Here is an 18,219-nt window from a genome sequence, read left to right as displayed (position 1 = left end):
GTGCCTCTGGCCCTCTCCTTCCTTCAATAGCCTCCTCAGTCTCAGCCAGAATGTTTAATCCCTTTCAGACCATGTAAATTTAAACCCATGGTCTAAGCGCGAAGACAAAATCCTTAAATGATGCATCAGCCAATGGAACGTGAAAGCATTTTCCCGAAGATGTCTCCATTTATTTCCAAACTTATATAGATGTGTCCATACCCGCCTTGTGCTCTTGCATGCTCAATCTGTTGTGCTGACTTATGCTCAGCTGTGTCTGACTCTTTGCGACCCTATGGACTGTAGCCTGCCAGGCTCCTCTAGTCCATGGGTTTTCCAAGCAAGACTACTGGAGCGGGGTTGCCATTTCCTCCACCAGGGTATCATCCCCACCCAGGGATAGAACTCAAGTCTCCTGCATCTCCTGCACTGGCAGGCAGATTCTTTACCACTGAACCACCTGGGGAGCACCCAAATCTGCCTACTTATTGCTTATTATTTCAAGTTATGGTTCCAGTTGTATGTGGAACAGACCTAACCGAAAAGATCAAATGAAGTCCTACCATCAGAGCTTGCTGGGTGCGTAGATCATATGTTGGGAACTGTATGTAGGCAGGGGGGCGTCTCAGCTCACAGGGCTTCCTCCCAAATTGGACAGATTCTTTTTCAGGTCCCGAGGAGGATTAGAAGAGAGCAGTGAGGAGAGGTGGCTGCCCACAGCCACCTGTGGGCACACCACAGTTCACTCAGCCCAGATCCTTTCATTCAACTGCCAGTGTACTCAGGCAGTGTGCTTGGACTATCTCATGCCAAGTTGTCAACAGCACATGGACGCATAAAAAGAAATAAAACACAATGATTCCTCCTCCAGTAACAATTGGAGACCGGATGCAAGCTTGCAAAGCCACCAGACATCAGCCAAAAGTGAAACACGAAGATGTGCTGACTCTTTGTTATGAAAGTATGAACAGTGATAAATGACACGTATGTATCATTAAGAGATTCTGAAGTAAGAAATGTGTTATAAAAGTGTACAAATATTGAAAAGCTCTGAGATGAGAATGTTTTTAAAGAGGACTAGTAGGATTATTCAGGGAAAGTATTTTGAAGAGGCAGCATAAGGAAGAAACTCTAGAATGTCCCCTAGGCTTTAAACCTGTTTCCACTACCTCCTCCTCTAGATACTGGTGCTTTCCTCCATCTGTGAACCTGAGGTAGCAGTATCTCACGGTGTGCTTGTGGACATTTCAAGAGACATTCCATGTGTAAGGCACCAGGCAGAATGTCTGGTAATAGTTGATGCTCAGCACATAGTCAACGCTCATATTCTAGAAAAAAGTGTGTCAAAGTCCCTTCTATGAGGAGTTTTGAGCCATAATTGTCAGAGTAGAGAAACTTGCAAATGTGGACAGGACCGCAAGGAAAGGTGAGCAGGTGAGAACTGACAAGATAAGGGGTCCTGGTGCAGATAGGCCATTGCACAGTGTTTGAGGTTGGAAAGACTGGACTAAGGGAATTCAGAATGACCAAAAAAGGCAGCAGGAAGGGAATGGCATGATAAGAAAAGTTTGCACTTATCCCAGGCTGCTGACCAGGCCAGTAGTACAGCAGGTAGAAGGCTGTTGTGTTATTTCAGTTGTGACACGTCCAGAGCACAGACTTGGACTCTGTGCTGGCCTAATGGGAGGGGAGAATCAGATTTTCCTGTTCAATATGGAAATGGAATGGTGAGAGGGTGACTGAGCATAAGTAACTCATTTCACAGATGAGAAAACCGAGATTCAGAAGGGGGAAGTGACCAGTTTAAGTTGTCAAAGATGTCTATTACTAGATATTATCAGACCTGAGGCTAAAGCCCCGATTTCCCAGCTCCTAAACCTACAGTTATTTCTGCCACCCCACAGCTGTCCTCACCAGTAGACACTGGGAAGGATTTCTGCAGACAGGATCAGTGTTCAGAAATTGTGGAGTCTATTGTCTGTCCTGCCACCTCGGTCAGAATTCCTGTATGACAGCAGCCCAGCCTTTGTTTTCTCCAGGTGATTACCTTCCAGGTAAACCCATTTAGGGAGTTAATTGTTAACTGAGGCCCTCCCAAATTATGATTTAAAGTGTGTCCACCCCTCTCTAAGTGATATTTACATTTCAAGGGCAGGTGCTTAAAGATATATGAGTCTAAGAATTTTTTGTTTGTTTGTTTTAAAGAAGGAGCAATCATAGGTTGGTACTTTGAGCTGGGACCTCTCACTGAAAGACATTAAGTTTTTTCTTCTACTCCTGATCTATTAATAAATCCCTTTCATCTATTAGCCTCTGCTCTCGGCTGCTCTTGGCCTTCCTAGTAAAGCATTCACCTGCAATGCAGTAGATCCGGGTTCAATCCCTGGGTTGGAAAGATCCCCTGGAGCTAGTCCATTGGGTCACAACGAGTTGGAGACAACTGAGTGACTAACACACATACTCCTTGGCTACTCTGACATTCATTCAACCAATATTCAATAACACCTACTAGGCATCAAACAGACAGTCCTCAGATAAGGCCCTGGCCTACACTCTAGCTGTAAACTCAGGTTACAAGGACTAGGACAGTGGAAAAAACCGAGTATCCTGGGAACACAGGTCCCAGGTCTACATCTTGAGAGATAAGAGTTAACCAGATCAAGTGAGGGGTTAGGAGCAGGCAGAGCAGGCTTGAGAAGAGGCCTGGAGACCACAGTCTCAGGCACAGGTTAATGGTCACCAGTTGAGGGAAGGGAGAGCTGCTTCTAGTTGAATCCTTGGAAGGGGAAGAGGCCCCGATGTGCCCTTGTTTCTGTCAGGGGTGTTCTTTTCTAAAGACCATGGCCATTGTGGTAGTCCAGACTGGTGCCCTTAGTGCAGAGCCTCACTGTGGGGGACAGGGGTCAGAACCCCCACATCCTAGAGGTATCATAGGTCACAAACTGGCAGCCTAGGCAGATGTAGTCTTCGTGATTAGAATTTAGGGAGATGTCAAATAGAAATCTACATTTCAGGTTTCTCTAGAAAAATGACAATAACTGGTATTACTGGTCTCCCAGGATAACTAGAGCTAATAAATGGGGTCCTTTTCAGACAAGAGTTGAGCTAGCTCTGCAAGCTCACTGCGTCCTCTGTCTAGCTATCCTCATCCATTGACTGTCTGGTCTTTCCCTCACCTCCCTGCTACCCACCAAACTTTAAAGGGTCCCTCCCTGCTGGTAAATCAAGTAGCTCTTGCTCCAGCCTGCCCAGCCATAACCTCCTGATGGGTGCTCTGAGCAACCCATCAGGTTTACTAGGCTAGGACTGAATTAAGACCCATCCTTGTTTATGGGAATGAGGGTGGGCAGTGGAATAGCCAGGGTTCTGGTGGGAACAAAATGACCTGGAGCTGATGGGAGGTCAGAGAACTGGGCTTCCCTCAGTGCCAGGGGATGGACTGGCTGCATGTGTGGAGTCCATTTGTTTGTGTAAGATCGCTATTAGCCAGCGCTCTGGGAATCTTTTAGACTAAGCTCAAACATTTTCTTGCTAGCTCTGCAAACAAATGGTGCAGAAAGAAAGGCAGAACTCTCCAGAACTCATCACCCTTGCCCTTCTCAACTTCCCCATTTCTCTGCCTTCTGGGAAGGGAGAGCAGGTAGGTGTGATTCCATAAATAGGCAGGATGGAGGTAAGCAAAGTTGCTATTGGAAAATTTCTTTCTCCACTCACTTGGTGTGTGAATGAGCATATAGCCACTTTGGTAAAAATCCACAGCAGAGCCGGAAGCCAACAGGTCAAAACTGTTTAGGGGCCAATGAGATCAGCTGTCTGGAAAGAACACTGTCCATTTCAGCAACAATGACAAAGGTCAGACATTGGTTCATTCATTCATTCATCAGGTACTTATAGAGACTGCTTGAATGGTGTTCTCTGTAGCTGCTCTCGGAGGCCCTCATAGGAACTATTACTTTTATAATGGTTTCCTTCCAGTTATCAGAATGTCAGAGTCCTTACTCATCTCAGGACCAATTCAGAGCCCTTGAAGAGATGAAGTCAATTTCTATTTAAAACTACAATTCTCATTCATTTAGTAATTAATCCTCACAACATTTTGAGATGGATTCTATTCCTAATCCTATTTCACAAATGGGGAAATGAAGGCCTGGTGAAGTAATCTGCCCCAGGTTTCACAGCCAGTAGGTGGGTGGTGGTGTTGTTCAGTTGCTAACTTGTGTCCGATTCTTTGTGATCCCATGTCACAGCATGACAGTGCTGTCCTTCACCATCTCCTGGAGCTTGCTCAAACTCATGCTATTGAGTCGGTGATGCCATCCAACCGTCTCATCCTTTGTCTCCCCCTTCTCCTCCTGCCCTCAATCTTTCCCAGCATTAGGGTCTTCCAATGAGTTGGCTCTTCACATCAGGTGGGCCAAAGTATTAGAGTTTCAGCTTCAGCATCAGCCTTCCAATTCAGGACTGATTTCCTTTAGGATGGACTGGTTTGATCTCCTTGAAGTCCAAGGAGATCTTTACAGTCCATCTCTTACATCCATACAAGATTACTGGAAAAACAATAGCTTTGACTGTATCACTTTGTTGGCAAAGTGATGTCTCTGCTTTCTAATACACTGTCTATGTAGGTGGTGGAGCTGAGATTAGATTAGATTAGGTTTCTAGGCAGTCTGACACTAGCGTCTGAGCTCCTGACCTCTTGGCAGCACTGCCTCACTAGACCTGGGAATTGAGACCTTATCAGGCAGGAATCTGATCCAAACAAGGGAAGATTATTACTGATTCCACTTCCTAGCCCAAATGAACTTTCGGTTCAACTAACTGAAAGTAATGATAAGAAATGTGCTAATTTGCTTTCCAGTGATTGCCAGGATAAAGAAGATGATTTAGAATCAAAAGCTGAAGAAAGGGACAGAGGTCATTCAATCCACCTCCTAATTTCTGAGATAGGAAAATTTAGGGACTTATCCAAACTCACACAGTTAGTTGGGAAGGAGAACCTGGACCACAACCCAGAGATTCTCCCTCCCAGCCCAGAACCCACTATCACACCACTCTTTGCTGACCAGGTGCAGTACTCTCCTGGAAGCCAGGCTTTCCCATGATCCTTCCTGACCACAGGCTGGTAAAGGAGCAGACGTCAGCCTCACAGAAGTGGGTTTCTTTCCACCGGGGCTCATTTGCTGCAGCATCAAGGACTCTCCCACCCAAACCTTCTTATCAGGAGCCAGGATGGGCTGTTAATCTGCAGCTCCTAGAGCCCTGTCTACACTCTCTGGGGTGGTGCCTATCATCCAGAAACAGCTGACCGAGCACAGGGCTCCCAGGCTAGCACTGTTTACCAAGTAGAGAAGCTAGGAGCAGAATGGACCAACCAATGCTGGGGCCCTGAACACAAAAAATCCACTTTGCAACTCTTCAAGCAATTCCTGTTCAAAGCCCCTGTTTCCTCACCTGGCTAAGGGGAGCTCTCCACTCTTATTGACAGTCGGATCTAAAGTAAATAACACACTGCTTGAACACAGAACCCTCTTATGTAAATTGAGGGACTACTAGTCTATCTAGAACCAATAGCAACCCCAATACCAACATGCCATTCTACGGTTTCCCTGGCTTGGAAACAGAAGTGGTTGATGGTATCCTCTTAACTTCCAGACAACCCTCCCTGAATTTCAGGACTTTGACTAAACAATGAAATATCCTTCATGAGAGGAGTCTGTTGGGAAATAAGAACATAGATGCTGATTTTGTACCTAACAAGAGAAGAACAAAAATTCAACCCTAACCTCATTTGTTAAGGACCTACCAAAAAAGTAGGTCCTTGACAAATGAGTGCCTAGGACATTTGTGTTAGAAGGTAGCCATGGAAATGGGGCCATTCCTTTTAAACAACTCCTCAACACAAATGGGTCTCTAACCAATTCTATTTGTGATACAGAAGAGCTAGCTTCCCTGACTGCCATCTCCTGGCTCACCTACCCTCCCAGTATATCACACATGACTTCCCAGGCCTACTTCCCATCAAGGACACCTAGGTCAAACTGCATGTTTGTTGATGAAGGTCACGGAGGTATGAAGTATGCGTATGGTGGGGGTATGCCACTGTTCATGAGTCGACATGTTTAAAATTAAGTACAGTTCACTTATGCTTCCCAGGTGGCAGTGGTCAAGAATCCACCTGCCAATGCAGGAGACGCAAGAGACTCAGGATCAGGAAGATCCACTGGAGTAGGAAACAGCAACCCACTCCAGTATCCTTGCCTAGAAAATTCCATGGACAGAGAAGCCTAGCAGGCTACAGTCCGTGAGGGTTGCAGAGAGTCACATGACTGAGTGACTAAGCATGCATGCATAGCCCACTTATGGCCAAAAAAAAAGGTAGCCCAGGTCAAAAATTCACTTGTGACCTCAGTGTGAACTGCAGAGCTAGCAAGTGAAGTGGGCATGGAGAAGCCTGTGTCAAAACCTCACGGGTAGAACCCAAAAGTCAGGGCAAGGAAGGCTGCTCATATGTCCTTACACAGATCCCATCCATACAGTCAGAGAGTCATAAATGGGTAACAAACCTTTGCTCTTGGTGTTTGATGTCAGAAGTAGCCACATTTTAATTAACTGGTAACATTAACCTTCTGTCACATGTTCAGCACCAATGCCTGTATCCTGAGGCTCAATTGCTCTCACATAGTAAGAATAGTCAGTGTCATGTGGGAGCCCCAAAAGATCACAAGGGAACAGGACAAGAATTTAAAATTCTGCCCCAAACTGGAAAGGGGTTCAGTGTCCTCTGTTCACCATCCCAGTCTGTGAACAGACTGTGTCTTAATCATTTTTAATATTTTTAGTACCTAGCACATATAATAAATGCTTGCTGAATGAACTAATGAGTATGGCTGAGCAAGGATGCATAAGATGAGCCCTGGCTAGGAAAGTTCAGACTAGATCATGGGCCCATCTAGCATTTTCACGTGGAAGTTAGAATATGCATTAAAGGAAGGAAGTAAGAAGCTATTTCCCAAGAAAGAGGAAATGCTTGGAAATGTCCCTACCACTCATGCCACAGGACTTCTGAATCCAGCTAAAGAGAAACACTATGAGACACAAAGGATTTGGATTTGAGGGAAATGCAAATTAACGATGTGGGAATTTAATCTTCTCTACACCACACGACTTCATCTGCTACATTTTTATTAAAGTAACCCAAAAAAGTGTACATGTGTCCATAAAGCTGTACATTCTTCTATATAACAACACTATTATACAATTAGTAACCTTTGTCTTTTCTGTCAGAATAGCTTACAAATGTATTTATTTTTATTTAATAGGAGAGACAGGCCTGATCAACAGTCCAGCTCTGGGTGTTTATTGTTTTTAAAGTGAATGTCAAAAAGAAGAGAGAAAAGATTAAGTATGAAACCATGAGGATGCTTATAAAAAGGCAGGAACCTGTTTGCAGACAAGATGTAACAACAGTCTGCAGGGATTCACAGCTTTGTTTCAACCCATATGCCAGAAAATGAGCACTTGGGTCTACGGGCCTGAAGTCAACTTTAAAGCAATAAGGACTGGAAACAGGGCCTGGGAAGGTAGCTTGGGGAAAGTTCAAGAGGCAGAACTGGCAGGAATGGGTAGGGAGAGTGTTTGGTAAATAGCACCTCTGAGTCAGAATTGAGTAGTTAAGAAATCCAGGACAGGGGACTGGCAGTGGAGAGAAAAACTCCTCATGAAGGGCAACAGCTGGAGAGCAGTCAGGTTCACCAGACGTCCCAGCTGTGGCCTTCTCAAGGTGACTAGGGTTTGGGAAACTCAAGGCCTTGAGGACCCCTCACCAATGTCACTGAGAAACTGAAGCAATGGGATTTCTTCCCTGTGAAATTTTCCATTTTCCTCAGACCCAGAACAGTAAATATTGCACAAGTCTGTAGACAAACTTGGATTGTACGGAGAGAGATGGCAGCCTCTCCCACGGGTGCTCTGAGCACCAAGGAGAAAAAAACAATGCCCAAGGCTTGGCTGTTAGAGTCAGTTCTACAAGAATACCAAGTAGTAACTTGGGGCATTCTCTCATTCAGCCAAGAAACATCTGCAAGGCTAAGCATAAAGCCATAGTCCTGAGGACAGAGGGAGAGATAGTTTCCTAAGCCCACCAGGGCGCCAGGAGGTTGTGACAGCCAGTTCTCCTCCAGCTCCTCCTGGGACCCAGGAGGCCATATTGCACAGTGACTGAGAACTCTTATCCTAGAAAATAGGGTAGTTCCATGACCCAACCAGAAGGGGAGGGAGTGGGGTGCAATTGGTGGTGGTGGGGGTAGTTGGAGAGGAGTGTGTGCTTTTAAAAAGAAGGCAGTAATCAAGGACCTGAAGTTCCCTGTAGCTTTTGAGCTACCTCTCAAAGAGATAATGGTAGCATCATTAGGACTTCCATCTGGTTGCAAAAAGAAGAGTTTTGGCCAAAAAAACATCCCAGTGGATACTCTTTGGATTCTAAAATTCCATTACAAGTCACCCCCAAGTTAATTGCCACACAGAGCAGCACTACACCAAGGCAAGGGTCGGCAGAGAATAACCTGTCCCGACTCCAGTAACCTCCAACCCTGCCTTGCTCCCCTGACCTCCAGAACAAAAGCTTTACATTCTTGGTGGGAAGCAACATCTACAGATCTCTGAGAATGGAATTAGAAACCAGTCACGATTTCAAGAAAAGCTATGCAGGACAGAAGGAATTAGGAAAGGCCTTTTCATTCTGTGCCTAGGATCTCATAAAAAATAAAAATAAAAGAGAAGATTAGGCAATATAGTATGACTTAAGTCCAGGCTTGCATGCTCTTGAGTAAGAGAGGGGCCAGAGGTGCAGGTGTCCTGGTTGGGAGAGTGAGAAGTTTGAACTCAGCCTCTTTTCTCTCCCAGGACAGATTCTGACCTCTCTTGTTCACAGCCACTAATCTTGTTTGCTCCCTCTCACACCTTCCTGGGTTGTTAGCCAAACTTCTCTCACCTCACTTTGGCCAGAACACCATTCCTCCCTCCCATAGGCAGACACTGGCTCCCAGACTCAAGCACACAATTCTCTCCAAAGGCACCTGCGGAGGCCACTTCCAAGCAGCGTCCATTAAGGATTTTTTTCTTTAAAAAATCTTTTGGTTTTTTCCTCCCCTTTTCTTAAAAAAAAAAAAAAATATATATATATATATAAATAGCTCTTCATTTAAAATACAGTTCCCCAGGTTGAGATGCAGTGGCCTGCTGCCACAGCAGAGCTGAGTACAGTAGAGTGCCAGGTGGGGCTGGCGAGGGATCTAACTGGAGACTGCCATGATGTAGTTCTTTGAAGGACTGCTCCTGCCCAGTATCATTTGGTTCTTGCAGGTGAGAAGCCCATAGGATGTGGCCACTGGAGCCTCCTGGTACAGGACGCAGATGGAGCCATCCTCCCCAATTCGGTAGGACACCTCGTAGGGGTCCACCCACAAGGTCAGCTCACTGGGCAGCAATTGGTGCAGCTGAGGCTGGCTGAGTCCAATCTGGCTAGCCACTTTACTGATGATGGGGTCCATCTTGTGGTTGATGCGGATGCAGCGGTAGCCAGAGCCCTTTGATGGTTTTTCAGGAAACCAATGGTGTTTGTAGTGCTCTGTGGAGACAGGACAAGGGGGAGATGCACTGGTTAGCGCAGCTGGGCCATGGATGCGACCACAACGGGTTGGGGGTAATGGGATGTGTGCTAAGTCACTTCAGTTGTGTTCATGCAACCCCATGGACTGTAGCCCACCAGGCTCCTCTGTCCATGGGATTCTCCAGGCAAGAATACTGGAGTGGGTTGCCATTCCCTTCTCCCGGGGATCTTCCTGACCCAGAGATAGAACCCACATCTCTGTCCCCTGCACTGGCAGGTACGCCGCCCGGGTGACGGTGATGACAGGAGGAGAGGAAAGGGCCTAGTTATTTTAAGTAAGCAACATGGTTTCTCATGAGTTTTATGACCCTCCTGAAACCCTCCTGACATTGTAGCAAAAAAAAAAAAAAAAAAAAATATGGAATCTGGAAAGATCCCTCCTTCTAAGACATGGGTGTATGTGTATTGAGAGGGTGTCCCAGAGCTCTGGAGCAATCCTCTGTGGCCAGTATATTGCCTTTGGCACATTCCCGGTTTAAGGAGGAGGATATGCCTGGGGCTGACATGTCCAGGCAGGGCCTCTGGGAACCTCTGAGCCAAAATTTCAAGGCCAAGAAGGCTCTCCTCACTGTCGGACCCACAGCAAGACATCATGTCTCCCACCCAGTGCCTCGGTGGTTCCCTCTGCCTTGAAAAGTCAAAGACCTGTCACAGTGGCTAAGGGAGGCAGAACTGGGATGGTTTAATGAAACATATGTTGTCCCTCAGAAGGCGGGACTGTGTGGACACGCTTAAAGATGGCTATTGCTGCCCAAGCCCGCCAGCCAACAACAGCTAGGAGACAGGTCTCTTCCGGCCAGCGGCTGCTTATCTCTTGCCCACCTCCTCATCTCACGCCGCACCGCCCCCAAGCCCAACACACGCCCGCGGAGCGCAGTTACTGCATACAAGGCTCTCTCGGTACCAGAAAGGGTGGCAGATGGCTAAGGGAGGCCGGAAGATAGAAAGGGGGCCCGGATTCCAACTGGCACCAAAGAGGTGCCAGCCACTGCCCCAGGCGCGGCCCGTGCGGCCGGAAGAGCCTCGGCTGGGAGCCCGAGTTGTTTGGAAGGTTCCACTGCGCCTTCTCGTTCCATAAGGACCCTCGGCTGGTCGGGCTGTCGCCTGCAGGGTCTCGGGTCCAGTGAGGGAGAAAAGCCCGCACGCAGACCCACAGGCATTCCGCTTCCGCGGCACCCAGCGGCGACCCGACCCGGGGACCGCGACAGCGCAGAGCGCAGTACCCAGCCAAAACCACGGCGCACCGGGCCCCAAGACAGGGCCGAGGACCACGACCCGAGGGAGCGAACGGGCCGGGGCCGCTCGGCGGGGAGCCCGCCCTCGGTGGGGACTGAGCCCTAGGGCGCCGGGCCCTCCGCCCCGTGCTCACCCGTCAGCGCCGCCTGGAGAGCCCCGCGGAACACCTGCAGTCGCTGCTCGTTCACGCAGCCCCGAGTCCTCAGAAAGCTGGAGAGGAAGCCCACGGCGGCGGCGATCTCCGGGAGCATGTCTGCTCTCCTCTCGGCCCAGGGCGTCTGGCTCCTGTCGCGGGCCTGAGTGGTCTCCGACTGGACGGGTTGCCCAGTTAGCCTTCTCTCGCTCCGCCGCCGCTCGGCTCTGCCCGGACTCGCCCGGAGACGCGCTTTTCAGCCCGCGGCGAGAGGCCGGGGGCCCGCCGGCGGAGGCCATTGGCCGCCGGCGCGGGGGGCGGGGCCTGGCGTCCGCCCCCACCCCGCTCCCCTCCCGAACGCTCGCCCCCGCCCCACCCCCGCCGCCCCCTTAGCCCTGAGGTCATCGCCCGCTGACGTCAGTGCTGGTAACAAGAGCTGCGCTTTTCAGGCCGCGGCGAGAGGCGGGGGTGCTGGCGGCGGAGGCCATTGGCCGGCGGCGCGGAGGGGCAGGGTCTGTAGCAGCCCCGCCCCGCGCGTTCGCCCCGCCCCCGCGTGCTCGTCCCTGCCCCGCCCCTTCGCCCTGAGGTCATCTCCCGTGACGTCAGTGCTGGTAACTCGAGCTCCGCTAGCCGGCTGGGGAAGCAGGGGAAAGGGAGACCGGGAGCGGCTGGGGTCTCTGGGAAGGAGAGCAGCGCGTCAGGCTGGGCGTGGTCTGACCTCCCCTCTCCTCCCATCCTTCCACACAGCTTAAGGAACACCTCCGACCAGAAGCCTTCCTTGACGCCACCTCCCCCAGGCGGTCCCCTTTTCTGACTCCCACATCTTCAGCCGCACCCTGTCATAGCCACTCACCCGTTTTACCACTTTCCCACCAGTCAGAGTGGCTTCTTGACTCTCCGGAAACGGAGACTAAGCCTTCTGTTTACTTCTACGATAATGCCAAGTTCCCCAAGTTCTGCTCTTCCTCTCCAGAAGTGTCTGTCCTCTCGCCTAGAACCGTGGCCTAGTCTCACCTGTGCTGCTGGGTGGGGGTGGCGGCAGGGATGCAAGACTCACCGGGTCTTGCTCTTCCGCATGGGGACCGTCCTCAGAACCTGGCGCCATCACAGGCTTTCCTTGAGGTCTGCTAAATGAGGATAAAGCCTAACCAAAATCCCAGGGTTCAGAATACATAGGTGCCCCGTACATATATATTAACATCCAGTCAAACCCCATGGCCTCTGTAAATCCTTATTTTCCTTGACTCTGGGGGCAGTCTCCTCTTTTCTTCCCTGACCCCAGATTCCTCTGCCTCCTTCCTCCCTGACTGCTCCCTTCCTGTTCCCCTTTCCTCATTATATCCATTCATTCCTCTTCCTTTTCTCTCCACTTTTTTTCCTCACAGAGATCCGATTCATGTTGTCCACTTTGATATTTACTTTGTTTTTACCACTGACTTTCCTATGTGCAAGTCTGTTCACATGTCCTTTCATCCCACTCCTATCTGCTCTGTCTCTCCTCTTGGATGTCCAGCCACTACATCAGTGTCAGTCTAAAGTCCACTGATTTCTCCAAAGCCAGCCTCCTTCTTGACCTCCATTTCTATCAAATACCACCGGTCCCCCAGTCACTCTGCTCAGAAAACTCAGACTCACTTTTGGCTTGTTACTTTTTCATTAGATCCAGTCTCAAGACCTGTTGCTTCTTCATGTCTAGATGACTGCAGTAGACACTATCAAATCCAGTCCCCAAACCACACTTCTCACTGTTAGTAGATTTACTTTCCTAAAGTTCTGCACTCACGTGCTCTTCTTTTGCTCAGATCACTGAGATATCCTCCATTTGTCGACTGCATTAAGTATGGACCCCTTTGTGTAATAGTTAAGAATTTTCATAATTTGGCTGCATCTACCTTTTTAGGTTTCTGCCACTTGGTGCTCCCAGGCAACTCTCCTCACTGTTCTCTAAGCTTCAGGGCAGTTCTGCATCCCAGAGCCCTCAACATTTGCCCATGATCCCTATCCCTACCCTGTAATATGGTCCCCATTCCATGCACGTATGAATGTGCCTGGCCTTGCTACACTGTGACTCATGTCATTATCTCTTGGATACCTTGCTGCCTCCTTGCCATCTTTCCCAATCCCTCACACTCCTGAAGGCACAGCTTAAGCTGGGTCCTCTACTTTGGAAACCTATGCTGGCCATTATCGCACTACAGAATTAACATTATCCATACCATTCATTTGGCATTTATAATCTGTTGTTTGATAAGATTAGTGATCTTTTTAGAGGCTGACTTCTTGTTTGCGGACTACTGGAAAACAGGTTACTATGCTCATATGTTCTGTGTTTCCAGGACAGTTCAGGTTTCAAATATTCTGCTCCATTGCTTTATAGAGCCCATTAAAATGCCCTGGAATTCTAGTGTTTGAGCATTGAACACATCTCTTAGATGAGCTCTTCACTGACTCCTCCCCAAAGCTGGATCAGACTGGATTAGACTCCTACCTCTGCTCATTGAGGGGGAGACAATGTGTTTTTAGAAACAGGGCTGGAACTGGAAACAAGATAACCTAGAGAACATCAAACAAAAAGACCAGCTGTCAGCAAGACCAGGGAAACAGGTCAAGGTATAAACATGTGTGCAGAGTGATTTAGCACCAAAATCTGAAAATAACATCTTCCTGGGTATGCTGCTGACAGGGGTCTGGTGTTCTGGGCCTTGCTCTAGTCCATAATTGATGAGGGAAAAGTTTTGTGACAGATCGTCACCTGCTTTTTGCCTTAGGAAATAGAATTCTGTCCTTATGTAGGTTTTTTATATCACTCGCCAGGTCACACAGCTAGTTCTCAATAGTGCCAGGACTAGCAGATCTGTTGACTTCAAATATCATGCCCTTTTCGTTAGACCGTGGAGCCCCTGTACTGCTACAGTGGCCCCTAGTCCCACCACATCCCACAGAGCTGTTATTCTAGATGATGATGCAATGAATTGGAGGGGAACATTCTTCATTTTGAAAAAGGAGCAAGGTCTTATCCCGCAGATTCCCCCATTACCCAGGGAGTGTCTTGGTCTCATTTAGTTCCTGAACTTTATAGAGGGCATTGATAATAACCAGAAAGCACTTTATGTACTTTCTCATCCTCTCTTCTTTCTACACACAAGACTAGGGAGAGGAAGTTTAATGTATCTAACATGCAAAGTTTCTAAGTCACTTTACAGAATTTGGATTCTCAGTTTCTTTTAAAGGCAAATGCATTATAATAATCCAAATTACTTTTGGAATTTTCTGCAACTTCCCTTAAACTGCTAGGACCAAGGTCCTGAGACACTCTGAAGTCCAGATTTCACTTCTGTTGCCTGCTGCCTCCCATTTCTTGGCATAGCCAAGGTATAGTTCTAGCATCTGGATAAGAACCATGGGTCCCTCGCTCTCTCTTCTCTTCTTCCTGTTCCTCTTCCTCCTTACTCATCTCTTCCCCTCTCCCTAAATGCCTTGAGTCGAATTTTGAACATTAAATGTCATAACACTCTGCTGAACTGTGACTCTACCTACTGCCATGTTGGGCAGGTAGTGTGGAGGTGGAGGTGATGCCAGTGTATGCCTCAACTGGACCAGAAATTTTTCTGTGCATGTGACCCCAACCCACTGTCTCCCTGGATGCCCATTTTACCCACTTGCGCAGCTTACCTATGTGGTCTCTCTAGAGTGACCCACAGCTTCTCAAACAGCCCTCCTCAGATCAAATCCCTACGCAGAACTGGGTTCCTCTCCTCAGTTCTCAGCCCTGGCTTTGTCTGTGGGGTCATCACGCATGCTCTGCTTTCCACTCCCCAACGCGGCACAATCAGATCTTTGTACGTGACCATCTCTCCCAGCATCCTGCTGACCCTGCAGGGCCTTAGCTCAGTTTTCAAGACTACCTCCCAGTTTCCTGACCACATGTTGAAACCTGAGGTTAAGTAAAGTTGGTTTGCAGGCTGAGGCTGGGCTGCGATCTTCTAGGAAGATTATATCAGCTCATTCTAACACTGTGCAGTGCATAGTTTTAGTAAGTCAGTGTGTGAGTGTGCGTGTATATGTGTGTATATATGTGTGTATCAGTGTGGGTAGGTAGGCAGTATATATGAATGTACATACTTAAATGTATATGATATTTGTGGATAGAAGGGGCTGTGGATATATGTTTGTAGATATTAGCATGTACATAGTATATATTGAAGGACATCATTTTGTGAAGTGTTTATGTTTTGGTGGAGTGTATATTTTGACAGGTGTGTCTGAGTGTGGCTGGTATAGATGTTAATTTGATCTTTCCTCTCTTCAGGCCTCATCGGTGATAACCTTTCTTTGCTGCCCAGAGCTGATAAGAAACATCACCCAGGGAGGACGAATGCCTCTTCTTCTAATCAGAGTGAAAATGTTGCTAAATATATTCATTATTCTTTGCAAACATCACTGGATAATGTTCAGGACATGTTTTTGAGTTCCCTATCACTGTCTCACAAAGTTGTACCCTTCAAGATCAGCTCTAGACCAGTCAGTCTGAGAGTTACTCTTAGAATCAGGAACAGAAATCAAGGACAAAAAGAAGATAACAGTGTTCATATAACTTGTTAAAGAAGACTAAGAAATTGGGGACGTTAGTTATTTTTAAGTATCTGTCTTTAATTCCCTTTCCTTACCCCAAAGTGAACTGAGAACAGGGACAGAAACATGTAATGCAAAGATGATTAGGGTTAAGTGGAAAACTACCCATCTGGACTGAAGGAAGCCTCGGTAAAATATAAATATGAAAAGGACTTTATAATCCCCTGGTCACAACAATTTTCAAGTCTGTAAGGATCATTTCTTACTGTTGAGGGTTGGAGAAGAGTCAGAAAGCTAAAAAGTAACCCATTTCTCCACTGGCTCTGAAGGAAGATGAAAAAAGAAGATGCCATTGCACAAAAAAAAAACACCTAAATTTGGCAAGAGAACTTCTTTATAGGAAAGTGAGCAAGTAGGTTCTGCTAAACAAGATATCTGCTTCAGGACTCAGATGCTCTGAGGTACACAAAATCTTCAGAGAGAAGGCTGAAGATAGCCACAGAGGGTGCTATGGTGCAGGCCGCTGGCGGAACCTGCAATGGATCACCCTCAGCAGTTTCCCACACAGTTTCCAAGTGATCAGTAGAAACAGCCATGGCAGATGCAGCCTGCCACCCACCCTGGGAGCCCATCGGACACCTAGTGGCCAAAATAACAGGCCTGCCTAAGCTTTAGTGGGCTTACCTACAGGTAAACCTGGGAGCTGGGGAGGGTCACGGTTCTCCATGGCACACAGTCTCTGGATTTCCTCTCTCTGCCAATTACTGTCCATATAGCTCAGAAGTCACATGTTGGAAGCCTGTGAAACAGACTCAATCACAATATACATTGTTTGGTCTGTATGGTGCTTAAGCATTTAAAATATTAGCTGTCAATTTTTAACTATTAGGTAGTGTTGTATCAAAATAAAACTCTAGAATTATAATTTCTCTTTAAAAATTAGCATATTTGTTTACACTGATTCCACATTCTTATTTACCAATGACTGGTACCTAAGACAGGGAATGCGTCCTTCAATTTGTCCAGTCCCCACCCACTCGTTATAGCATCTTTGCTGAGACCAAGTCGTGATTATCACTTACCATGGCTGGATGCTGGGGTTTATTATTATTATTATTACTTGATAGGAAAGTAGGATTTATTGGTGGGCATGAGTAAGGAGGGGCTAACACCGAGGATCTTGTGAGTACAGGGCCCGCCGTTTGTCCAGAGGCCACAACTAGGGATGTATTTGAGCCTATAGCCATCCAGGATGAGCAGCTTTTCTGCTACACTGTCTTCAAATTTATCCACATTAAACTTAATGAAGCCCCACTTCTTGGAGATGTGGATCTTCTGGCAGCCAGGGAACTTGAACCTGGCCCTGCAGAGTTCAATCATATGCTCCTTGTTCTGCAACTTGGTGTGGATGGACATTATGACTTGATGTGGACACTGGCCACTGTGCCCTGGGGCTTTCCAAAGCCACTGCACATACCTGTCCGGAGCCTGTCAGCTCCAACACAGGACAACATCTTGTTGACGCAGGTGACAGGGAAGGGTTGGAGCCACACTCGGATGTGGAAGCCACCTTTGCCATAGCTTTTCACCATGTACTTGTTGGTACAAATGCAGGCAGCCTCCAGGGCTTTGGAGGAGAGCTGCTCATATCATCTGACACCATGTGGCCACAGAGTGGGAACTCATGCACTTTTGCCTTCTTCCACTGTGGCTTGTTCGTACAATGTCTGTAACACCGGGCGACGGCGGGGGGCGGGGGGCAGCGACCCATGGTGACACCAGGATTTGCAGTGGTGAGCCAAAGGGAAAAGGCTGGGATTTATTATGATTTTTATATACTGAATCTTCATTTGCATTATCTACCTTGATCCTGGAAGTGTTTGAATTAGCATCTCCCGATACAGAGCAAATGTCAAACTATCAGCTCTAACCCTAACTTTCCTACTGAGCTGCCAACTGCTTTTTATTTCAGTTGAGAACTGGACATTTTGAAATATTTTTTTCTGGTGTTTTAATCTCAGTCTGTAACAAGCCTGTAACAAGAACGTTAATGCTATTTTGAGAGAGAATGAAATCAGAAGTTGAGCATAAGGGAAAAAATTACCTTGCTCAGTTCAGTTCAGTCACTCAATCGTGTCAGACTGAACAAGTCAAGATACATTTTTCCTTTATGCACAACTTCTGATTTCATTCTCTCTCAAAATAGCATTACTGTTCTTTGTCTAAACACCAGGCTGAGTTTGGCAGACATCTTTAACCCTACCCCTCCTGATCAGTTTCCAAGGCCTAGAGTTGGACCATAAAGAAGGCTGAACATCGAATAACTGATGCTTTCAAGGTGTGGTGCTGGAGAAGATTCTTGAGAGTCCTTTGGACAGCAAGAAGATAAAACCAGTCAATCCTAAAGAAAAATCAACCCTGAATATTCACTGGAAGGACAGATGCTGAAGCTGAAGTTCCAATACTTTGGTCACCTGATGCAAAGAGCTGACTCACTGGAAAATACCCTGATGCTGGGAAAGATTGAAGGTAAAAGGAGAAGAGGGTGGCAGAGGATGAGATGGTTAGATAGCATCACCGACTGAATGGACATGAATTTGAGCAAACTCTAGGAGACAGGGAAGGACAGGAA

General features: G+C 47.4%; 1 protein-coding gene and 1 pseudogene across 1 annotated transcript; both read right to left on the bottom strand.

Moving 5' to 3' along the window:
- Window positions 1-7,144: 7,144 nt before the first annotated feature.
- On the bottom strand, window positions 7,145-11,283 carry BTG2 (BTG anti-proliferation factor 2). The gene is made up of 2 exons (XM_043922878.1): window positions 11,016-11,283; window positions 7,145-9,604 (listed from the first exon to the last, which is right to left on the bottom strand). The coding sequence occupies exons 1-2, from the start codon at window positions 11,131-11,133 to the stop codon at window positions 9,270-9,272; spliced, it is 453 nt and encodes a 150-aa protein (XP_043778813.1). The 5' UTR covers window positions 11,134-11,283; the 3' UTR covers window positions 7,145-9,269.
- A 5,469-nt stretch (window positions 11,284-16,752) lies between these two features.
- LOC122708035 lies at window positions 16,753-17,358 on the bottom strand (annotated as a pseudogene).
- Between the last annotated feature and the right edge of the window lie 861 nt (window positions 17,359-18,219).

Source organism: Cervus elaphus, chromosome 14 (genome assembly GCF_910594005.1).
Source record: "Cervus elaphus chromosome 14, mCerEla1.1, whole genome shotgun sequence".
NCBI lineage: Eukaryota > Metazoa > Chordata > Mammalia > Artiodactyla > Cervidae > Cervus > Cervus elaphus.
This window is presented reverse-complemented; position numbering and strand designations above follow the sequence as displayed.

Bases quoted from the DNA above. Each gene is read 5' to 3' on its own strand.
- BTG2 (XM_043922878.1), bottom strand. From the start codon at position 11,133: ATGCTCCCGGAGATCGCCGCCGCCGTGGGCTTCCTCTCCAGCTTTCTG. The intron at 9,605-11,015 runs GTGAGCACGGGG...CTGTCTCCACAG, and splicing joins TCTCCAGGCGGCGCTGACGG to AGCACTACAAACACCATTGG.